General features: G+C 42.2%; 2 protein-coding genes across 3 annotated transcripts in view; one reads left to right on the plus strand and one right to left on the minus strand.

Annotated features, from left to right (window-relative positions):
• LOC106139592 (lachesin) overlaps window positions 1-14,401 on the plus strand; it is a 68,217-nt gene extending 53,816 nt beyond the window's left edge. For both annotated transcript variants that reach the window (XM_013341066.2, XM_060948527.1), the window contains exons 3-9: window positions 10,401-10,540; window positions 10,630-10,770; window positions 11,463-11,556; window positions 11,865-12,058; window positions 12,458-12,563; window positions 13,131-13,290; window positions 13,430-14,401. In XM_013341066.2, the coding sequence (XP_013196520.1) occupies window positions 10,401-10,540; window positions 10,630-10,770; window positions 11,463-11,556; window positions 11,865-12,058; window positions 12,458-12,563; window positions 13,131-13,290; window positions 13,430-13,472 (878 nt within the window). In that variant the 3' untranslated portion in view covers window positions 13,473-14,401. The remainder of the gene's footprint in view (window positions 1-10,400; window positions 10,541-10,629; window positions 10,771-11,462; window positions 11,557-11,864; window positions 12,059-12,457; window positions 12,564-13,130; window positions 13,291-13,429) is intronic.
• A 219-nt stretch (window positions 14,402-14,620) lies between these two features.
• LOC132902622 (WD repeat, SAM and U-box domain-containing protein 1-like) lies at window positions 14,621-23,256 on the minus strand. Its single transcript, XM_060948528.1, has 15 exons — window positions 22,410-23,256; window positions 22,105-22,319; window positions 21,591-21,762; window positions 21,265-21,374; window positions 20,811-20,959; window positions 20,362-20,524; window positions 19,656-19,834; window positions 19,420-19,574; window positions 18,865-18,992; window positions 18,177-18,338; window positions 17,826-18,084; window positions 17,297-17,419; window positions 16,402-16,517; window positions 16,036-16,159; window positions 14,621-15,494 (listed from the first exon to the last, which is right to left on the minus strand). The coding sequence occupies exons 1-15, from the start codon at window positions 22,945-22,947 to the stop codon at window positions 15,379-15,381; spliced, it is 2,709 nt and encodes a 902-aa protein (XP_060804511.1). The 5' UTR covers window positions 22,948-23,256; the 3' UTR covers window positions 14,621-15,378.
• Between the last annotated feature and the right edge of the window lie 2,128 nt (window positions 23,257-25,384).

The raw sequence follows: 25,384 nt of genomic DNA on the forward strand, positions 1-25,384 counted from the left end.
TTCATTTAAATACCAAAACAGTAACATAAATGTATGTTTATGTTCCGTCGTCCGCCGCGTGTCGTCGCGCGCACGTCGCCAATTGAAAAAGAATCCCATTCGTGTCCGACACACGAAGAGAGGGGAGAGGGAAGAATGAGGGGAGGGGAAAAGAGTGGGGGGAGGCAATTAAAAAGGCAAATTAAACCGCAGACAGAAAGCGCGGGAATAGCGTCGTAGCCTCGTAGCAACGTCGTAGACAGTCTACGACGAGGGGCTGCATTCTTTGTACGCTAAGCTGCATTTGGATTATGTCTCCACCACAGAAAAAGTCATAAATGCATTCAGTTATTCAAAAGATTATTTTTATTGTACATATTTGTGGTATTGCGCTCTTGTTAACTTACTTGGCTTAGAAAATGTTTTAACCTACCTCGATCCTCAAACTTATATTGTCAATTGTCTCCAAGTGCTCAATAGCTTTTATTTAACCATGATGTAGAAATGAGCTGCTCCATAGGAGAGTAGCACCAATTCAATACTATTTATGTTGTTGTTTGATTTAATGTCATGTAACCAGTGCGAAATCTTTGTTCTTACACACGTTGATTCAAGAATTTAGTTAAATGAAAATTGAAAATCGACTCAAATAAAGTTAAACAACATTTCCAACAAATATATATTAAACAAACCTTCAACTCCTTACAAATGAAACAACAGAACCGAGTTTTGAAGTGAACGTTGAGAACCGTAACTTTTGTTCTCGAGCAAATACAAGCGATATTAAAAGAGATGCGAAATGGGAAGCCTTTCTCCGACCCCGTGAATAGATCGAACGTCTGCCTCGATATCGTTTTAATATTTAAACTCGGATCTGCGTCCGACGTAAAAACAACGCGCGAACGTTCGTCGGAGTAGTTCAGAAACTCGCTCCTCGCGTGGAAAAGAATTATGTTGCGGAAAGCGCCGCGCGCCGCGCTATGTCTCCCGGCCGCGCCGCGTCACCACAACATACTCTTCCAATAATTTCGCACTTGCTCGGAGATCACGTACAGCGTGTTGTTCGCTCGGCATTATTTTGAGACATTTACTTTGTACATTCCGAGAAAGGAATACTAGCTGTTAATAGCGACTTGCAACTCAATATTTAAGGTTCCTTAAAGTGTTAAATCTTTGTGCTATTTTTAACAGAATGTTTTACAGTTTATTTAAGTAGCTTATTGATTAAAGTAGCTGATATTTTTCTTCATAAAACAAGATTATATATCAAAATCAAATCTTCCTACTACTATTATAAAGGCGAAAGTTTGTATGGATGTTTGTTACTCTTTCACGCAAAAACTACTGAACCGATTACCATGAAATTTGGTATGTAGGTAGCTGAAGACCCAGAATAACACATAGGCTACTTTTTATCCCAGAGTTCCCGCGGGATTGATAGGGTTTCCATGCGGACGAAGTCGCGGGCGGCCTCTAGTAAAATATATAAGAAACCAATTATTCCGCAGCGCGACGTCACATTGTAGCTTCTTCCTCCAAGCGTTTATCTCAACTTCATCCTCACCTCTCTGGAGAAGCGCCTTTCAATGCATTGGGTATGTCAGATTTTTATACAAAGCAACTCCCGTCTGACCTCCAAAACTTTAACAGAGGAACATAACCCATATTGGATGTTGGTAAAAACTGCACTTCAGTCTATTAAATGCAGCTTGCTTTCAGATGTCAATTGCATATTTTCTGTCACTCATGATAATTTCTTAACAAAACTATCCAGTACGCACGTCCGGGCTCAACTATGCACGTGCCGGCGATTGCGTCTACGCGGCGCCCCGAGAGGGCGTGACAAGTGGCCGCGCGGTCCCCGGAGTTCATGTGCTACGGTTTCAGTTGCTGCTCGTTTCAGAAATTGCGACTAATTTGTCATAAAGTTCTCTACATTGTAACAGAGGCCTTCTGTGTGTCGTTGTGTTAACAGGAAAATGGCGACATGCTGATGAAATGTTATTTTCAGTTGTAGTTAACATATAATATTTTGGCTATTGTTCTGTTTTATTTATTCATAGTATGTTTTGGAAGTATTAACAGAGAATAATTATTGACGTTAATGTATTCGGTCTTATTTTTTTATGGAGAAGATCTACCAAAGTTAAGGAAAATAAATTCAAAGTCGTAATAACATTCGAGTTTGAGATGAATTAATAATCCATTACAATCGGAATACTAGCTTAATGGCCATGAAGTATTCAGTGGCATCCGAACATTAGCGCAAAAACGGCGGCCGCGGCGTCTGCGCGCGCAGGAGCGTCATGACGCGAGGAATGGAGGAATTATTTTAAAATTGCGATGCCCAACAGGACTCATATTGTAGCTACTTATAAGTAGTGATTGTTATTCAACTGATGCACTATATGATACAATACAATGTAGTACAAAACAAATACAAATACCATAAAGATTTTCAATTGTGTTGAACGACATTTGTTCTCTATATTTGAAGCCATTCTCCATATTAATATACGTACAGTGATCCTAGATGTCTTCCCGAATTTGCTGTGTAAGTAATTATCGCGAGATAAAAAACTTAAAAATATAACAAAGAATAAAAGTTCACAAACACCGTTTTCTTCCTTATGCATATTTTCCATATTAAATTATTTTAATGGAAGCTAGTACGAGCCTACCTGCCTCCTTCCTGAGTGCGAAATAGTTTACCCGTAGATAAGGTCATGTCACTTGGATGTAGGAGTGGAATGACGCGTCGTATCTCATTACCGTACTCGTACGACATCGTCAAGATAAGCCATTGTTATAATTAGTTAGATGGCTTGTTGTGTCGTGTGCTGCTGCACTCGTGAGCGGCGCGGAGTGAGGGGCAGGGGCAGGAGCAGGGGGAGGAGCCAGGAAATTGGGAAAGTTGCCCCGGCTCCCGCGGCGCGGCTTGCTTCACAAGTTTTTCATCTCTTAATCGTTTCGTGCAAAGTATCACCCTCTTTGAGACTATTTAAATTTCCATTTCTAAATTAGTAAACCACTAATTTATTTTGGTTAAAAACATTTCACAACATTCTTAAAAGGAGTGATGTGCATCCCGAAGACAACTCAATAATGATATTACATCAAATTTATTGAAACTCGAGTAGAAAGTAATGCCGCCTATGTTTGCCAAAGTTGAATCCGCTATAATTTATCCCAATTAAGGATGATCACAAGTAATTAATTTCCATAATTGGAAGAAAATTACAGCATTGAAATGCTAAACAGTCAGACGAAACAGAAGTCGGACGGGAATTTGCATAGCGATGGAATTTGTTGCGAGACTCGCAGCCGCGGTGTATGAGTGTGTGTGTGTAGCTGTCGGTAAATATACTTGTACCCCGACATCACGACGTGGCGTCATGGAGATGTTAACAACATAATTTGGTTATATTGCCACTTTAAATAATTTCAACTATTTTAACTGAATGATATTTGTAACTGTAAGTTCTATTCTAACAACAAATGACGACGAAAAGTTGAATTCATACGACACAAATAATATTGAACATTTGTCACCATATGAAACGGGGTTTTGTTTTATTCGACTCAAAGGACAACTTATTAATCAACCCCACTTTATTCTATACGTAATAAGAAAACTTTGTGTGCCAGTCTTCGAGGATTTGACCAAAACCCTGTCAAACAAACGAGCAAACGTTGTTAGCGGGAAAACAAAGAGACTGAAAAACGATTGTCAAGTTCGCTCTGAACAAACCAGCGCCGCGCCGCGTCCGCTTTGAGCATTCATCGAGTGATCGATCACACCTCGCCGGCCGGGGACCCGTGTGCCGATAGTGATGTGCAGGGCAACACGACTCTGTCGATAGTCTAATGTCGGTGCAGGGGATTGTACTCGAATGGACGCGTGTGTGAAGTCCCTTTGGATTTCTCACTCACTTTGGTGATCTAACTATCGACGAACAGAGCAAACATTTGTCAAGGAAATTTCACAGAATATTTGTACGATTGATCAACCAATTTGTATGATAACCGATATTTGTATAGTAAAGGAAAACGTCGTAAGGAAACCTGCACATTCAGGCAACTAAAAGTGTAACCCATGATCCAATACGAGTTAGATTCCTCTGGAAAGATTGCGAGGTCTGATGGGAGTCGCTCCGTGTCGTCGTAAGGCGCACCCCGCGTTTTTCTCCAGAAGAAATTAAAGGTGAGGATGTCACCGCGTCTAACGCCAGGAGGAAGAAGTTTTTTTTTACTCATGGCTTTATTTGTTTTTATTTCAGTTGCTAAAAAAATATTGTATTGACTGTTTATTGACACTGTATAATACATACATACATATGTCATGGGGGAAAATAGAGCTTAGAGAGTCCTTAAAGACTCGAAGGCCAGGTTCAAATAAACGAGTTAATGATTGCATTGAGAAACAGTTAGTTACATTTACTAGCTCAATTCAGTATGACATAAATCACAGCAGTTCAAGAATTGTAAAATTTTTACACAGTATGGATCGATTGGATATGGATTTACGTTACTACTTTTGACACTACAATCGATGTCGCCGACCGCGCCAGCAGCCGCCGGCCGCGCGCCGTCGATTGTTCGCGCTCGTGCGCGCCATTGTCCGCGCCGCAACACACCACACAATTCCGCGATTTGTTGCAGTCGGCTTCCTGTAAACTCAGCTAAACTAAGCTCTCATTCGAAAAATGACTATTCATCAAAATTTGTTCAGTACTTTCAGCTAAATGTAAATCTTACTAAGTTTTATGTTAACGTTTCTCAATTTTAATATTGCCTAAGTTTATAAAAATTTAAATAGAAGAAAATAAATACTATCCCTTGTTCTTCTTCGTGAAGTAAGCAATAAAAATTTAAGTTAGTTTTAATTAAATATTGACAAACCTTTTTATAATTTTATTGACTTGATTTACAGTGAGTATCACATGAGAAATACATAAGCGATGACAGGAAGTTAAAGAGATAACAGATTTTCGCGATATAGGTATGAAAATATTATTGTCGTACTAACGATTTCATCCACGAACTCAAATATGGGTTAGGTTCTGGCTTTTCCAAAATTTTTATTTACCATAATCCTCAGTATACGTTTTTCTTCCTTTATAGACCCGTGTCATCGTATTTAGCCATTGTAAAACATAAAGCTAAGACCACACGAACATGTTTTCGCAGCCGAGTGGCTAAGTGAGCGGAATGTGGCACAGAGGCCCGTCCTCGAGGGCCCGGCGCGGTCTGAATCCAGGTCATCGCGGTGACAACCCACCAGAATATTACCTACTAGGTACACTGGTACATATATACGAGTAAAAATCATCATATATTTTTATATTTACCATCTAATATTGATTGCGGACATTATAGTTAAGCAAGGCTAGAAATGGTAGGGTAAGTATTACTCTAACGTTATCTTAAATAAGTTAATTAAATTAGTGAGCACAACATTGTCACGAGTTCCTCGTCCCGTGGTACCAAATAACACGTCCTACAGCGCGTTGTCACCTCAGCGGTCGGACCTCGGAACAGGAGAGCTCGCCATTGCATTTCACGACAGACTAGCCTTTTTAGTAAAGAAGAGGATCGTCAGTGTTGCCAGGGTAAACTAAATGTTATCAACATATCACTCACGATATTCCTCTTAACCACCGTTTTTTCTTACGTTTGTAGATTTTCCCTCATCGATTGGTAGATGTTAAACAAATTAATAATGTTTATATTAAACCCATCATGAGCACTGTTTGTCTAGTCTGTTGCAAGTATGGAAATTGATGCAGTGGTGTAATCCTGTTTCTGGTCAAAAAAGCGCTGCCATAAACATTGACTCCCGAGCATGTGCGCCGCAGCAACACACATACGTAACATTACCTCGCTACACATTTAGTTACATATCCGGTAGCGTGTGGGTTTTTTACCTTTGGGAACTGAAGAAGTTCATCATTAGACTCAAATATTTATATGAATTAATAATGGCATAAAAGACCTAACTACATCCGTCTGTCCCCCCCCCCCCACACCTCCCCTTCCCCTCCCCGACGTTCGCGCTCTCATTTGCAGCCCCATTTTATCTTCCTTTATTTTATAATCCCGCTGAGCGAAGCCTTGCATTAAAAACCTCCCGTAAAAAAAGAAATTCCGAGAAAAGATAAAATTAAGTGTGGACAATGCTGAATATTATATCCCTCTAAAATACTTCTAGCATAATATTCGAGCCGGGACTAAAGAAGGGCTGAAATAAAAAGAAGCAATTAACTGCTATGTGAAGGCAATGTCATAGTTCGCGAATATTAGATGTCCCGTCGACTCGATGACAAGTAATTTACAAGTTATTTATAGCATTTTATTTTTAGTTCGGAATTTATCGCTGGAAAAGTAAAAGTGATTGGAACTGTGCTCACTTACTATGAACTTTCCCTGAAATTTGACACACCTTTAGTCGTGATGATTTAGACAATCGCTTAGAAATACGTTTACATAAAATTTGTTTCAATAAATCTTTCCTTAAAGAGGCATCCACGAGAAAACTTCAGCAAAGAGCTGTTGTGTGCATCCCATCCCATGCACTACACTAAAAGGCCGCAAAAGCCTTTCAAATTAGCACTCCTGTACAAGAAAAATATACCTATGTGTCACATGTTACAAATGCCTAAATTACTCCGAAGTCTGCGCACCAACCCGGCCGCGCGGTCACGGTTTCTTTATCCGCGATCACAACAAACATCGCAATATTAATGAGAGGCCCATTTTTATTCCTTTGTGCTCGTAAACAAATGGCCGCTTCTCAGAACCGAGGGGAGTGGACGGGGGGAGGGGGAGGGGAGGGGGTCCGAATGCTCTCTGATTGCGTGCGATGGAAATACACTTCCGATGTAAACCTGTGGTTAAAGTACACGAGGTACAAACGAAAAATATGGTGAATCGAACGATGACAAGATAAACTTTTCAATTTCAAATGATAACTCCTTTTATATTTAGTCACTGATTAGTTCAACGACGCTTTCGCTTGCGATTGCTGAACGATTTCGAGCCCCGGCTGGCGAGCTGCTGAGGACGCAGACTGGGAGTGAAAGTGCGACCCGATCGTCATTTCATTGCATGCTTACGTGCTAACTCTTATTTCACATGTATTTGCAATGTATGTTTTACTTTTATTTGCTCCAATTTTTTCCGCGTATTATTATATACATATATTACATATATTGGGCTGGCTTGGATCCGTAGAAATTTATAAACCAAAAGGTAACCTCAGATATGCTACCTCTGATGATGAATCTGTAACAAAAATTTCATCAAAATCGGTTTATTAGAATGAAATTCCATACAATTCAATGCAAAAATGAAACTCACAAGACTGCTCTTGAAATTCCTCACATGACATCCCTGAAGTGTCGTCCGGCCGCCCGCGTCCTCTCTCTGTCTACTCCGCCATCATTTACCATCATTTTCTTTTCGCGCTTCACGACGGTTCGCTGACTCGTTACGACTACTGCCTCGACGTAAATATTGTTTTTATCTTACGAACTGCATTCTATTGTCACCAAGTTTCTCATTGTTCATGGATTTCACTGAATCATTTACGCGATAACTTTATTTTGTTTCTAATCTCTTATAACATAAGTATTTTGCTAAGACAAAGGTTGTGACACGTTGCTACGTCGTAGCACTACAAAACGTCGTAGCAAGGTGCTACGTCGTAGAACATAGCCATATCGTCGCTCATACTCATACCACTCAGTAAAGTTTACACATCTATTTGTGTGATATTTCTTTAGTACCCAAAATATTAAAATTAAAATAAATTTATAAAATTTTTGGCTAAAATATCCAGAGTGCTAAAATTTCTCGAATTACGAAGATAATTCGTGTTTTCATCTGAGTTTCAGTCTAATCGCATATAACAAAATTTCAAATGAAATTTAATCCAGAAATGCTCTAAATTATTTTACAAAGTTAAATTCGGTTTCGAACCTACAACAGACATGGCCGCAAAACAATGAATTCATGTAATGTAAACTGAAATATTTCCGGTTCAAATAGTCGTGAACAGTGCATCGCACAGGCCGCCGCTCACGACTGCTACTTTCATAATTATATGCGAATAGTTTGTGGCCAGCATTCGGCACGTGTTCTGTGTAATGGTGTAATGTACGTAAGCGGGCTGCCGTTGTTTGTTTTGTGGCCGTTCTAGATTTCTTTCCAAACTCAGCGTAACTTAATTTATAGACGAAACAAATCCTTTGTTTCAAAGAAAATCCTAACTAGGTCGTAAAGATATGTACTACATTTACCAAATAGAAAATAATGTCTTCGTCTTTATTATATTGTTGTAAAGAAGAAATTTATTATTATCTACGGAAAACAAAATACTGCCTAATTCCACATGCTCCGGTATTTTTAGTTTTTATAATAAGAAAACTTATTTTCTACAGACGTAAACTACATCTAAAAAGCGTATCAAATGGCACTTTTATTTCGTGAAATTCCCACGCAAGTGGAATCCCGAGCAAAAGCTTAGTCTAACCAATAAATTAACCTACATAAAGCAAGCAAAGTTAGCTTGATCTATACGTAGACTATATACCTAGTTCACCTCGAGTCCGCGGCGGTGACGTCAAGGGAAGCTGTCTCTACGGCACAGAGCGGCGCACGGCGAGGCTGGCGCGCGGCCATCTGCGGCGAACTGTACACTGATAATAAATAGCCCACGACTGGGCAAGTTACCCAAAGCTGAAAAATGGATCTGTGGGGGAACCTCGCAGCTAAAAGTACACTGAAAATATACTCTCTTCCTCATATTCGTGAACTCAACTTAATATGCGTCGAAGCAGCTTATAAGTGACGCTTTACATGTTGTAAAAAGATTTCACAAAGTTTAACAGTTAGATACTTGTTAGTTAGATAAGTTTAGAAACCTTTTCCTTGACAGACTAGAGATAATTTAACTTATAAATAAATAATTCCATTTTTCAGTTGTTATCTAATGCACGCCTTCTGTAATATCATAATAATCCCCAAGATGTACTGGAAGAGACAATACTTTTGCATTAAGATCTACCTATTGTATAAATTAAGATTTAGATTGTGTGAAGAATATATTTAAATGTAAAATAAATAAATATGAACCAGTACAGCAAAGCAAGAAACTGTATCGTCGTTAGCAATAAGGAGGTCGCGGCGAGTGCGCACGCGGCGTTCATTCCAAACCAATGTCCGTCCTGTTTTCAGCCGGACCGACAGCCGGACCGACAGCAACACACACTCATTACAACCGGCAGCGCTCAACACTGACAGGCATTATGCAAATGCATTTGTTTTTTCACGACAATTAAACTAATGATTCGGTTTCTAACGTTTCAATCTAATGTTTAAGTTAATTCATGGTTCTTTTTGAAAAAATTAATAATGTTTGTAACTAGTGAACCCAATATAAATAGAAAGAGAAACAAACTCACCACTTTTTTATTGTGATCAGGTTCAATTCTAATACTCATTCTCAAAACGGCAGAAAGTATATTGCCATGAAATAAAACTAAATCAAATATTTTATTTATCTTCATCCTCTCTATTTGAGTGAAACATTAAAAGCCTTTGCAAATGGACTCGTAAATTCCACAAACAACAGTACAGAGTCCATGGAAAATTGGTTGCAGTATATGAATAAATAATTGTATTACATTTAACCCAGAATTCGTATATGTAATTAAATGTATCGGTTCCGCTTGCCGGACCCGCGGGCGAGGGCGGGTGGGGGTGAGGCGCGGAGGAGGGGAGGCGGGGAGGGACGATCGCATAAATCTTGTTTTATTGAGACCGGACCGGAAATCGAGAATGGAAATTTAGGTAACCTCGCGCCGGACGCGGCGGGGACGGCCGGGCGATCCGGTTTTTATCCGACGCAGTTACACGTAGATTTACTATAAAGAGGCACATATCCGATACATGAGTTAGGTCCGGAATAATTTACATAGGTCGGCGGTGTACGGGAAATGGAGGTTGGGCGCTCTGATAAATGTGAGAGTTAGTTCGTAACCTCTATCCACGAATTTAACTGCACAAGTAATGTCATGTTTTTGTGCCATCATTTTGAAAACTAAAACCTACTAGACCTTCTAATAATTGATAGACAGAATGAAACTTGTTTCAGCATTTATTCCATTTGTAGTAAACTACTAAACTCGGGATTTTTCTTTTAGGCAATGGGCTAGCGACCTGTCACTATTTCAATCGCATCTCTCCCATCATTAAGCCATCCAGCTGAATTTGGCTTTAGAGTCTCTTCAAAACTGTTGGCTCTGTCTACTTCGTAAGGGATAAAGCCGTGATATATGTATGTTTGTTAATTTAAGGTAACAAAAGCATCACGTTCCTTAACATAAGAAATATTAAAATGTATATTGCGTTTGCTGCAGTCCTGTCTTGCGGCGAGACGACGGGCCACGCGCGGCTCGCCAAGCGGTACGTGGGGCTCTACACGGGGCCCTACTTCGACCCTTCCGCCCCCAACAACATCACCACGCAGCTCGGCACGCATGCCTACCTCCCCTGCAAGGTACGGCACATCTCAATCTACACTAGAAACTCTTCTTTGTAGGTGAAGCCCGGACGGTGCACTCAACAACTTATCCGGATGTGTTCCAGGTCCGGCAGCTCAGCAACAAGTCTGTGTCCTGGATCCGGCGGCGCGACGCGCACATCCTCACGGTGGACCGGTTCACCTTCATCGCGGACGAGCGCTTCCAGGCCTTCCTCGTCGAGGCCACCGACACCTGGACGCTGCAGGTGCGCGTCCACATTCATCTCGGTTTTGTCTTCCACGGGGAGCACAATCTGAACTTGAATCATGTTTATACAGATTATATTTCAATGAATTAAACTAAAAAAAAGTAGTTATTATAATATAGCTGCACTGGGATTTGAACCTGGGAACAGATCATAGACGGTACAAAATATTATTTGATTATTCGTGTCTTTTGGGCCGCGGTCACAATGCTTGCAGCGTAAATCGAACAAGCAGACTCTTCGTGCCGGAGGATACAAAAGCTTCCTACAAGATAATCAAAGGCACGGTTCATTACACCTGGCCGATTTGGATCCCCCTTTGTAGAAGCCGAGCACAGTGTCAGGGCTCCCGCCACAATGGAAATATGCAGCTTGCCTTGGAACGTTGCCAATCCGGAAACTCTAATCTTTAGATAATAATTGTGAACAATGTGATTCCCAGCACTTTAGAATAAGTGTACTCCATCTTTTTCCTACTAAGGTAATACTTAGGAAGTACTTTCACCTAATAAATATGATTGAATCAGGGTCATGAAGATCAGACAGGAGTCGCATAATTATCTGTGTAACCAACTTCTGGGTTGTGGTCACAAGACAACCCAGCACTCTTTCCCAGCAAGAGAAAAGCCGGGAGGATGGTGATATCAATTTCCGATAAAACGTGGTAAAGATAAAACCTTGTTTATCTCCAGGTGAAGTACGTGCAAGCGCGCGACGCCGGCGTGTACGAGTGCCAGGTGGGCACCGAGCCCAAGATGAGCCACTTCGTGCAGCTCAACGTTGTAGGTGAGTCGTGTCGTGTGTCTGCCTTCCTCGGCGTATCGGCGGTCTAGTAGTGACTCGATTTACGAAATATCGCGATTGGGGCATATGACGTAGTACCTACGCCTGTTAGAAAAAAAATCCCTTCTAGCGGAAATTCCAGGAAATCCTCTATTATTACACTACCTGGCGACATGAGGAATCCAAACCAAGGAAAATGTCAAGTCTCTCGACCTAGGCTGGTTGTTCTTATATATATTAGTGGATCATTCAGTGTCCAGTACTTTTATAGAGAGCCGTCTATATATGTAAGCCAATGATAATTGTTCCAGTGCCAAAAATCGAGATCGTGGGCGAGTCGGACCTGTACGTGAAGGCGGGCAGCACCGTGAGCCTGAAGTGCGTCATCACGCAGGCGCTGGAGGAGCCCGCGTACATCTTCTGGTACCACAACGACGAGCGCGTGCTCAACTACGACAAGAGCCTGGTCGAGATCCGCATGGAGCGCGTCGCGCCGGACACCACGGTCGGTCCTCTCGCTGGTGTCTTTCTTGCACACAACGCTGACGTTGCCTTGCTTTGTAATAATTAACTTCAAACTGATGAGTCCAACAAATGAGAACGATTGTTTACTAACACTTTAGTCCGCTAAAGTAAGGTTGTAATTCTAATATGTGTTAATACATTCTAACAGTGGTGGCAACTTCTTCAGATAGGCTTTGTGTGTTGTACAGTGTACAACTCACAAAGCCTATCTGATATATTAAAGAAAAGTCATAAAAAGAAACTATACATTTTTACTAAAGCCTCAGCCAGACAAATAAACCTATTCGAACTGTTCATTAATTTATTTATATAACGTCCACGTCTATTAGCATTTATTGACACCTATGTCAATTAACGATAAGTTAATGTGGTATTCCAGGTGGGGAACCTGATAATCTACTCGCCGCGGCGCGAGGACTCCGGCAACTACTCGTGCTCGCCCTCCAACCTCGACTCCGCCTCCGTCGTGCTGCACGTGCTTAGTGGTACATTACTCACTAATTGATTTTGTTGTTTATGGAAAGAATCTCTTCATTTCCTGCTATTTGTCATCCTATTAAGTCCATACATTAAATAGTGTCAACCTCTTTTTCACATGTTACTGGCCAGTTGTAAAAAATTACACGTTTTGTTTTAGGAACTTGAGTAAAAAAATTTTAAAATCAAAATAACTACACGTTAGAGATAATTTTAGGTCGCTTTTATTTATCAATATATATAATTTAAAGTGTGTGTGTGTGCTTTTATTTGTTGTGAAGCTCTCATATCGTAGTTCGCCAATTGAACAGATCTCTTGAACTAAACGTGTGTGATCATAAAAGCCCAGGGTCCATCTTTCTCCACGATCCTCCTGAAGCTACTTAGTATTACATTTAAAGCAATAAAAAATTTATTGTCATTTCCCATATGACTTCCGCAATAATAAAGCCAACACAGAATGTAGCCTATATTTTTATTTTAAAATTTAACTCTGAAAATACTAACGAATAATAATAAAATTTCAAGCTATGTTGTTATATTCATATAACCTAAAAAATATCATTTAATTTCAGGAGAGCAGCCAGCGGCGATGCAGCACGGCAACGCGGCGTCGGGTGCGCGCGCGCCGGCCGCGCTCGCGCTGCTCCTGGCGGCGCTCGCTCCGCGGCTCGCTGCGCCCGCGCCGCACACGCTGCGGCTGCTTGCGCTTGTTGCGCTCGCTCTTCTCTTTCCGTATGTATTCTATCTATTTATTGGTTACATTTTACAAATTGTATTAATCCCGGAGAATATTTTTTTTATGACAATTACAATGTTTTAAAAATAAACCATAAGAATGACAACCATTTTATGATTTTCATTTTTATTTCAGTGTCCTATGCCACGACGAAGACGAGTACCTGCAGCGCAAATAGCGGCAGCAGCACAGAGCGGCGCAGCGCCAGTGACAGTGCAGTGACTCAGTGACGCTAAACCAAACGTCCAGCACGATCGCATGCGATGCGAGTGCTACCTTTATATTGTAAATTTTCAAATACCTATATCGATTAGTCGGGTGGTCGGTCGGGAGCGATGTGATATGAACGATTAGTGACGATCGAGAAGGAATTAAATTATTTATATCGGTACTAAAGTTTATATTATTATGGGAAACAAACTATGTAAATAGTCGAGAGTTTGTAAAGTTGTACATATAATCGAGCGACGCTCGTCCTAGTTACATCGAAATACTCGTCGCCAGACGACTCTCAGGATTTGTTGATCAGTACAAATGTCGATCGGAATTGTGACGCCACAGTACTAGCGCCGCGGACTCCACAAGTTTCTATTGTTACTGTACACTTTGTTACGTACGACTGTAAATACTTGTTTTGTATCCGTTCTCGAGGAGACCCGCGCCGGCGCCTCCGTCACACTGCGCATGTGTGTGTGTTGTTTTAGTTGTCGGCCCAGCCGCCTGTATATACTGTTTTGCACACATTGTGTTTGTACATAATGAGAAAATATTGTTGACGACGAGCACACATACCTGCATCTGGAGCTTAGATACGATTGTTGCTGATATTTTGAAAATTAAATTATTTGGGTAAAACTTGATTTTTTAAATATGCTAGAATTTTTACGAAGGGTTTCGAAGTATATTGCGCAATCTTTAAATGGTTATAGTCTCATTTCTTGAGCAAGTTACGTGTGTTGTCGTCTCGCCGGCGCGGGCGCTTTAGTTGCGCACGCGGCTGCCCGCGGCGCCCAGTTGTTGTCGTGACAGTGTGGCGTTGGTGACCTTGCTGGATTGACACTGTTACTGCCTCACTTGTAAATAATAAATGTAAGTCATACAAATAAAGATGAGATCGTTGAAACATTCTCCGGTGTATTATTTGTGTCCTGCTACGATTTATAGGTCTGAAGATCGTTATTGTCACATTGAATGGGCTCACAGTTGAACGGACAAACAGACACACACATAAAATAATAAACGTATTATTAAAGGCCATCATAATATACTTGTATCACACAATTTTAAGGAAGAAAAATTTATAAATTTGTACCACTTCTTCACAAATAACACTAAGAGCTAGGATTGCTTTGTGCAAGTATTTTGAAACCGAACTTTGTTCACACATTTTTTTATTCAATCGCTTGTGAGCAACAAGATTTAAAAAAAAACATTTGAGCAATGGTATCAGTGACCCAAAGAAAGAGAAAGGGATAAAACATAGACAATAAACTTTATTCGTCTATTTTGTGTAATAATAATAAAAATAGGGATGAAATTTCTCGTCCGAGACGAGTTCTTACCGAAGTCAAATCTACATTCGAGGAAATATAACCAACAACGTGGAAAACTGCTGGCGGGAACAATCCTCGTGATTTTGCCTTACCCCTCCATCCCTTTTAATTGGTGAAACAGAAAGAGAAAGAAGGGAATAAATCTGTGTTACTAAGAGCCTCAATTTATAAGAGCTAGCTTTTACCAGCTTCGTCCGCGCCTATTTAGTGCTATCTACACGCGCAGGGTTTTTACAAATCCTACGGGAAGTATAGCTTTTCCGGGATGAAAGATATCCTTAGTTCTTCTCAAAACTCTTAATTATATACAAGTGAAATTTTAAGAGGATTGTTTCAGTACATAACAATAGAAAACGCGTGAAGCGGAAACAAACAAACAAAACTTACTTTCGCATTTATAATATTAGTTGGGATTGAGAGGAAAATAAATCATTAGTGGTCATTCTGATAGTTTTCGACTTGAGTTGCTTTTCCACAGTAATTGATTCCAAGAGACGAGCGCTGTGTTCCTCGTGCGAGAGACGCGTGTGTTCAGGCGACATGTCCGCTCTCCGCCAAGAACGCGCGCAACTTGTCGCGCAGCGCGTAGTTGGGCGCCACCCGCGCGTTGCTGAGCCGCCGCCCCGACACCGGGGATATCGCGCCGTCTGACAACACATCACTTCACATTATGATATACTTTTCAAACAAACTTGCATAGGAAATTTGATTGGCGTTTATGAGCCCCGTATTAATGTGCAGTAAAGAATTTACAAATTTTTGGGTTTTATAAAACAACTAGCGACCCGCCCCGGCTTCGCACGGGTGCAAAATTATAAATGTTATTATACATAAAAACCTTCCTCTTGAATCACTCTACCTGTTACAAAAAACCGCATCAAAATCCGTTGCGTAATTTTAAAGATTTAAGCATACAGACAAACAGACTAAAATAGCGACTTTGTTTTATACTATGTAGTGATATACAACAACGTTAATAAGGTATCAAGCGTTTAAACTGCCCGTGATCACAGCCGCTAAAATGCAACTAAGACGTCGACGGACGGATAAAAAAGTTTGTGTGTGTTAACGCCTGTGTAATAAGTATATAGGTATATTTCTTGTTCCCACTTCCTTTGTAGTATGGGGCAAGGCAAGTGGGAACAACACTTCTAATGTCCTTACTCAATGACCAAAAATACTAGACACCTGCGGCCAGGAAAAACTCCCTGAGAGCAGCGCGCTCGTAGCTGAGCCCGTCGGCGGCGCGCGCCGGCTCGCGCAGCACGCGGTGCGACAGCGGGCAGCGCAGCGCGTGCGGCGCGCGCTGCTCCTGCCGGTCGCATTGCTGCTCAGCTTTACAGCACACAGACACAGTGGCGGGGTTGCCACTAGGAATACTACGAGATGAATCATTGAATTCAGATTCTTATAGTGGTCGGTTTCTAGCACATCGCACAAAAGGAAAATCCGAAGTTTATTAGTCTTTTCATTTATAACAACTTGTGTTATTAAGCAAATTAATGGAGACATAAAGAAAGGTTTGGAACAGAATCATTAGTGTACATCACTCACCAGTTCCACCGGCGGCGGCGAACGACGCAGCCATTTCAGTTCTTCCACGAGTCGGTCCTTGAGCGCCGCGACGTCGGCGCGCACCTCTTCAGGCAGCTCTTCGTCTTCCTCGTCTGCTGTTCAAAGTCATCGGTGACAAAATATTGGAATATACCTGTATTATTTGTGTTTGAACGGTTTCTACAGTGGTTATACAGAAAGAACAACCTTATACTGATGGTGTCACAAGCTATACTTACACTTAGCTGCAAGTATGGACCTTGCAGTGTGGTTCCCGGCACTAATACAAAAAAGAATAGGACCACTCCATCTCTTTCCCAGGGATGTTGGCTCTGTCTACCAAGCAAGGGATATGGACGTGACTATATACTATATATCAGTTATATATACCCTAGCTTTACGCCAAAAAATTTCAAAAGTTATATTACATTCAGTAATATAATTATAAGAGGTAGTCTCTGCCTACCCCTCCGGGAAAGAGGCGTGATTTTATGTATATACGTATGTATATAATTACGTGATGATTCGTGATGACCTCACGATCAAATGTTGTCTATATGTTTTACTGAAGTTAATATTTATTACTAGCTGTCCCGGCAAACGTTGTTTTGCCATATAAATAATTTCTAATTTATAAAAATGTTAAAAGTGGACAACCCTTATCACTAAGGGGTTTGAAAAACAGATGTTAGCCTATTCTCGGAGCTACTCAATATGCTCACAAAATTTCATGAGTTGTGAGAATCGATCAAGCCGTTTCGGAGGAGTACGGAAACGAACATTGTGACACGAGAATTTTTCATATAAAATTGTCCAGAATACATTTTGCAACATTAAAAGAGGAAATAGCGATTTAATAACCGGTAAACACAAACTTCGATTCTAGCATGCAAACCGAAAAGTGTAGCGAGCAAATCGTCGGTGTCGTCATCGAGCAGCCGAGCGCCAGTCACGCGGTGAGTGCGCGCGCGCAGCTGCAACAACCGCTTCGCCTCGTCTGAACCAGAGCTGGCGCAGACTGAAATATTGTTCGATATTAAAAATTCACTAAAAAATCTGCATACCGTTGCTACCTAATATAATAATATTACGGAATTAAGAATTTAAATATACTAAGATTTAAATATTTACAAAAGTCACACAGACAGTTATTGTGGCGCAGTCTTAAGAGAATCCTGCTTTTACTTGAAAGAAGCAGCCACCGATTTTTTATTGTTTGATATATTCAACACATTAGTCGACATAAACCTGCCCGCCGTTCCATATAATTTTATAATTGCGATGCCCAACAGGGTTCATATTGTACCTATTTATAAGCAGAATTGTAATTTAACTGATGTACTTTATGATATGCAATAAAGAATTTGAAATTGAAACCGGTTTCAGTTTATAAGTGGTATTTCTAAAACTTGTATTTATTTTACCAGGAAAAACATATTCTCTGAGCCATCGCACCACGCCCGCTTGGGTCCAAAACCGGGGCTCGCTGCCTTCGTCATCAGTGTCGTCGTCATCGTCCGGCGGCAGCCGCCACAGCGACAGCCCGCCGCCGAGCGCGCCCACGACCAGCAGCGCGCCGCACTCGGCGCCGGCGCGCGGCTCCTCCAGCATCGCCACGGCGAGGGCGCCGCGGGATTCGGCGGCCGACACCGCGCATACGGCACTCAAATTTAATTCTAATGCCTGTTAATAGTAATGCATAAACGTAGAATGACAGGAGTCCTATTGAAACTTTGTGTTGTATAAAACAATTTGAGAAACATAATTAGACTGACATCCTGGTCGGCGTGTAGTCGCCAGACGCGCACCCAGCGGTCCGCGCCGGCGCTGGCGAGCAGCGCGCGCGCGCCGCGCCGCGGCTGCCAGCGCGCGCTCGTCACGCCGCCGCCGTGCGCCTCCAGCGTCCGCGCCAGCCGGACTGTTGCCCCGGCCTCGTCCTATTCAAAACGATAACAAAAAGTTTAGGAAACATATACTGCGACGATAATAAATCTTATTTCATAAAAATTATTTTAATCAATAATCTAAGATACGACCAAATATTCGCAACATTTTTACCAAATAGCTACAGAGATTCTTCAGCAAAAGGCTTTGTCAAAAAGAAACAGAAATATCAGCAACAAATATCCATAAAATAATACAACATATTTTATCAAGATTGCGTAGGGAAATATATTTGCTTCACACTGAGTCAAAATATTTAAGAAAGACAAAACTGCGACATTCTATGCCCCAAAATTCCCTATAATGCTTGCAGCATTTCCACGCCAAGTTCTTAGAACTAAATCTTAAAGATGGACGACGCAAGAAACATCGCTTGTCATCCGCGTCAATAGCCTGCTAGACCCTAAGAACCCCAAAGTCATGTCACACGGTACCAACACGGTAACAAAAAAGAATATGTTATGCGTATCCCAGATCTGAAAACGCAACAGCTAGAGTACATCCGGGATGACACGAGACCTCGTGTAACTCGATGAGCCACAGCTTGATGAGCGAGTCGGCGCCGGCGGTGGCGAGCACGCACGAGCGCGCCGGCGCCGGCAGCCCCAGCGCGCCGCAGTCCGGCAGGAAGTCGCAGCTCTGCACTCCTGATAATTAACAAATCCTTGTCACAAATCATACTACTTACTTACTTAATAATCTCAATATGAAAAAATCGTTCTCCTGTCTCCTGGCGTTTATTTCAGTTACATCCTTATCTCTCTAGGCAGAAACCTTAGGTGCGCCTTAGCTTATCCAGGAGGATCAGGTAAGTAAGATTTTTTCTATAAAGCAATTCCCGTCTTTTTTTACTTTAAACTTCAGTCATATGGATATGGTTCCCCTCACGGGTACTTTATGCATATTGCACAAGTGTGGCCAGCAATGATGTCAAAAGTTCTAATCGTCTAAAGGCTAAAGAACCGCTTTACAGTGCCATCTACGAGTACTAAGCAGAGCCAGGACTGCTTAAAGTGCCTTCCGAAGCATGAAGGTGGCCGAGGAAATTTATAATAATATAAACCGCAGACAAACCCATGTCGTGCGCGGAGGGCTGGTGGTGCAGCTGGCGGCACGCAGGCGGCGGCGCGAACAGGCGCAGCTCGCCGCTGGCCGCGCCCGTCGCCGCCACGCGGCCGCACGCGCTCCACGCGCAACACGTCATCGCGGAACCGTCGCCCTCGTACAAACTGATATTAAAAGTACATCATTCTAACCCTTATCAAAAATCATTAAACCTTATCAAAGTTTGATAAAGTTTGACTAATTACTGTGCGGGGTTCGGGTCAGCATCGGCGAGGCTCCAGAGCGGCGCCACGCCGTCGTCGGCCGCAAGCAGCAGCAGCGGCGGCCGGTGCGGCGAGACGCGCGCGTCGCGCACGCCGCCGCCACCCTCGCCTTCCACGGAGCCGCGCACTCCCGCGCACAGGGACCGGAGTTGACAACCCATCTTAAATACAAAACATCTACAAGATCAACGAAATTATCTAAGTTGACACTGATCCCGATGTTGTCTGATGACAGATCAGGCCAAGAGTAGCCAAAGTATCAAAACATAAATGTATTATGAATGAAGCAAAAAGAGTATGCAGGGATTGTAACAGGTGGAAATATTTAGTATCTGGCTAGTTAATTGGAAGATAGACGTGATTACATAATTTCAGCACATTTATTTACTTTCGAAATTCACGCCCATGGCGTAACTGACAACCAGTAGGTATAAACTGTTTCCTCCATAATTTATTTGCTTTTACAAAAAGGGTGAAGACCTAGACGAACATATCTTGATTAAGGACGTCCTGGTAAAGGGTCAGGTCAAAAGTACCCGAAACCGCCGAGCTTGCATGAAGAGAGTTATGAATGTGGATGAAGCAAAGGAAGTATGCAGGGATCGTGGCAAGTGGAAAGAGGTAGTCTCTGCCTACCCCTCCGGGAAAGAGGCGTGATTTTATGTATGTATGTGAATCACCATATCACCTGTACGTCCCACAACTTGGCGGTGCAGTCGAGCGAGGCGCTGAGCAGCAGCGCGCCGTCCGCGCCCGCGCTCACGGCCAGCGCGGGGTACTCGTGCGCGGCCAGTGAGTGCACCAGCTCCAGCCCCGCGCGCGACCAGTGGAACACTTTCACGGTGCCGTCGCTGCAAGATAATACTTGCCTTAGTATAGTAGTCTGAGTACAATATGGAGTAGTACCCATCTCTCACTCCATCTCGCTCCCATGCATGTCGTAAAAGGCGACTAAGGGATAGGCTTTTAAACTTGGGATTCTTCTTTTAGGCGATGGGCTTGCAACCTGTCACTTTTTGAATCTCAATTCCATCATAAAGTTATAACACCTGAACGTGACCTTTCAGTCTTTTCAAGACTGTTGGCTCTGTCTACCCCGAAAGGGACATAGACGTGTCCATATGTATGTACAGTTACCTGGAGGCAGTAGCGACGATGTCGCCATGCGTGGCAACGCAGTTGATGGCGCCGGCATGGGCGTCCGCCTGGCTCCACACGCGGTGCGCGTCGCTCGTCTCCCGCGCCTCAGAGAACCCCGCCGCTTCTTCCTCCACAGGACCAATACCCTGACATAGGCAATACTCATAATGGGATGCTTTAAGGTCAGCATTAAATTAACACACAAATCACAAATAGTCCCAAGACGAAGGCAACGCTTAACTGGATGGCAAAAAAATGAAATAAAGCTCCAGAGATTTTGGTTGTGATATGTTGCCAGCCCTACGTCAAAATCATAATCCCAAGTTTAAACGGCTATCCCTTTCAAAACTTTTATAATGTGTGCAATAAGGGATTCAACATACCAGCATGGACATAAAATGAATGAAATTGACAATATTTGTTTTGTAAATATTTTGTATTTGGCACTTGCCTCAAGGTCTCCAAGTCCGAAGTGTTCCAACGCGTTGCATGGCGGCTCAAGTTCAGCATCTAGCGACATCTGGCGGAGAGAAAACATCCGCACTGACTTATCATTTGAACCTGTGCCAAACAAAGAACATAAAAATTATTGTATTCGAACCATTCCCTCCATGAATACATAAATCCTATGGTATGGTTCATAGTTAAACTACTGAACTTTATTATGCCGAAACTATAAAAAATTTAGTTTAGGCCTTGAAAGAGGGCATAGACTACTTTTAGGTAATTCCTATGGAAATATAAATTTAAAATAAATAAATCAGAATACAACGTGACCTGTGATAATATATCGCAGCTGGGGGTCTACAGCGACGCATGTGAGGTAGCGCGGGTGAGCGTGCAGCACGTGCAGGCAGGCGGCGGCGGCGGGCCGCCACAGCCGCGCCGAGCGGTCCAGCGACGCCGACGCCAGCAGCGCCGCGCCGCGCGCCCAGCGCAGCGCTGTTACCTGCGTGTTGGGGATATTATTGTACATACAAATATAATCACGTCTTATCTCTAACGGTGTAGACATATCCAAGTGTCTCAAAAGTGTGTGATAATAAACTAGTTATCAATAAATGAGCACGATGAGTACTTTCACACGCTCGACATCGTGACAATTTCTTAAGACGATATCAAATGTTGCATACTGTATTGTAATACTCAATAACATTTCCAATAAATAATATGTGTGAACGATTAATTCACGCTTGAAAAAATATAATCCATAAAAATAAATTTTGGAAAAGTCATAAAGCACAGAATGAATGGCGTAAAGTTTTCTGCCATAAGTCTGGGAGGGCATTACCGCGGCTGCATGTCCCGCCAGAGAGCACTGCTCCTGCAACCCGCGGCCGCCCTCCGCGCGGCGCCACACGCGCACCAGCGCGTCGTGTCCCCCCGTCGCCGCCAGGCAGCCGTCGTCCACCGCGTCTGCGCACAGCACTCCAAGGTCATGCGCGCTGTCGATCCAAGTTAACGGTGCCGGAGATGGCTCGTTTTCTATGCCGCTGTTGCAGACGTCTAAAACGAAATCCAAATTTCACCACCATTTAGTTGTTCTTACTTAGAAAAAACAAATAACTGGTCTTTACGAGCTCGATCAATATTTACCATTCAAATCGAATACTTTTAAAACTCCCTCGGTGCAAGCGGTCAAAAGAAGCGTATGACTGGCGGTAACCGCCACCGATTGCAATGACCCTGCGTGGGCAACGTGTCGAGCCAGTAGTGTAGCTCGAAGCACGTGCCACACGCACAGCGCACCATCATCGTGTCCGACGAGCAGCCGGCCGCCGCCCGCCCAGCAGAGAGCGCGCGCGGCGGCTGCGGCCGGCGCCGACAACACGCGGCGGCTCGCCAGCGCGCGGCCGCACCACACGCGCGCCGCGCCGTCCACCCCGCCCGAGCACGCCAGCGCGCCGTGCGGCGACCAGCGCGCGCCCGTCACGCCGTAGCGGTGCGCGTCGCGGACGACCGCCGTCTCCTCCCAGCCGCCGCCGGGCTGCCAGCGCCACAGCCGCAGCGCGCGGTCGCCGCTGCCCGTCACCAGCCGCGCGCCGGTCGGGTCCACGTCCGCGCACGTCACCTCGCTGCGGTGCGCTCGCAGCGTTTGCAGCAGCACCGGCTCGCTCAAACCGATATCCTCCATTCTCAACCGAAAATCTAATTTAAAATCAAATACGAATCAGTGGTTCGTGTCCTCGCACGGCTAGCCGAACCAGAAGTCATTTCGATTCTCGTTAAGCTATCCGAGTTTGATCGCCGACCTTGTACCGCACACGACACTAAAATCAATCTACCTTGGATTAGAATATGTAAGATGACCACTACGCACGCAACGGACGAACTTTTTAACGATTCCGTGTAAACACATAAGGTGGTGTATTAACGTGTGTGTACGTTGGCGGCCGAGCCGGCGCGAGTGACCCCCACGTCGCGGGAACGCGCGGCGGTCGGGGCGCCGCCTGCCGCTGACGTGGCGGCTCGCCATCACACACCAGGTATCGATTCATATTCAAATATGACACATTTGTTATCAATATTACTCTATAAAACGCGCGTATTTTCATAGTTGCCTTCAGTATGCTTGACATTAATTTCATAAATTACTTAAGTCAGCACTTATTACAGTTCCGTAACACTACACTGAAGTTAAACCAAAATCAAGATAGTCTCAAACGGAGGGAGAAAGATTATACATTATGTAGGTACATAAAATATCTATATTCATCATTGGGTTTTGGGTGTGGTTTTCATTTTTTTTTTCAATCATTAAAATTATTTGCTACTACGATTGTCTATTTAAAGTTTACATTATATTAAAATGTCGATATAAATATCAATAATAGAATACGAAACCGCAATAAAATGAAAATAAAATGTTGCTAATTTCCCTAATTCACAAAACAAATGATTAGCAACTAATTCAATGACCCAGTTTTATCGCTACATACGTGCCGCTCCGTGCCAAAACATAGCATGCCCCTACCGCGCTTCATCTAAACTAGGAATGTGAAAAAAAAATCGATTATGGAAAAAATCGATTAAAAATCGATTTTTTTAAAAGAAAAATCGATTTTTATACATGATTTTTTAAAAATTAATAATCGATTAAAAATCGATTTTTATAATCATACAATAAATGCACTCCAACATTACGTTTTTGTCTTCTGGCTTGGAGCCCGGAACGCGAACTGCCAAAGAATACTATCATAGCTCCATAATATTACATCAACGCCATCTGTGCATTCTTTCTGTGCTCATAAAACAGTTTAGATGATTAATTTAATCAAACATTCTCTAGATGGAATTAGTCGATGAACAGTATTTTACCGACATTCGGTTGATATTTTATTCATTATCCGTTGCTGAAACTTCATTTTTCAAACTTGATTGTTAAAAACTTTAATTTGTGTTGATTTTATAAGAGCTTTCTGTTTCTGTTGTTTATTTTTAATGAATAAATCTATTGATATAATGTAAATGGCGTTAATTTTGACATAAATTGAAAAATTAGGAAAAAATCTATCAATATAATAAAATCGATTATTTTCTTAAGAAAAATCGATTATTTGTTAATCGATTTTTCATACTTAAAAAATAAATCGATTATATAAAAATCGATTTTTTATCAGCAATGTCACATCCCTAATAAACCCTTCTCGCCGCCGCCGAGTACCTTGTACGGGTACGCCCCGCCCGCAGCCTGCCCGGTGCTGCCAACTTGGCAATTTGTAGCTAGAATTGGCAACTTTTTGAAGTCAGGCAGCTACATTTTTTAAAAACTTGTAGCTAAACTTTTAAGCTACTTTTTCTAGCAACTTTTGGTTTTGAGATTTTTATATGCTTACAGCGGCAAATTTTATCCCTGAAATAAAATACTTACTAGTAGCTAAAAACAACTACCAGAGTGAGTAACTCTTAATTGTATCCTCTGTGTAAGAGACTCACTACGCAAAAAAGGCCAATGCTGTCACAACTACATGTTACCCAAATCGATACTGCAAAAAATCGGTACCAAGGAAAAATATTTCAAATCAATCGCAGGTACCATAGTTAAAACCTCCCAACCTTCGTCATCTTCCTAATTTAATAATAACTTTGTTTTATATACCTAACATAGATTAAATGTGAAATTTTTATAAAGAGTATGTATTTGACAAGAAAAAACAACGGTTATTGATAGAACAGTATCAGTTTATTGCAATAAAATTTCCCGGTAAAAAAATTAAGAATCGTGATCGACCAAAACTGACAAAGTTACCCATAAAGACAAAGTTACCCAGATAGACTTAGCTGATTTAATAAAAAAATTGTATTATTTCGTGACACCCAGCTAATTCTGGCAACTTTTTAGGTTGAAAATAAATACCCAACTTTCTCTTATACAAGCCATAGGTGGGAGTTGGCAACACTGACCCCACTGAGTAGATTTGCTGTTTTCACATTGATGTCCTTGTTTTCTATTTGATTCCTATTTTCTACTGTTTTTCAACTAGCGTTCGGCGCCATCTATTATACTACTCTGCAAATTTTTTTTGATCACCACCACATAATAAAACACAATGACACTAGATGGTATATTC

The sequence above is a fragment of the Amyelois transitella genome, chromosome 16 (genome assembly GCF_032362555.1).
Source record: "Amyelois transitella isolate CPQ chromosome 16, ilAmyTran1.1, whole genome shotgun sequence".
Classification (NCBI taxonomy): Eukaryota; Metazoa; Arthropoda; class Insecta; order Lepidoptera; family Pyralidae; genus Amyelois; species Amyelois transitella.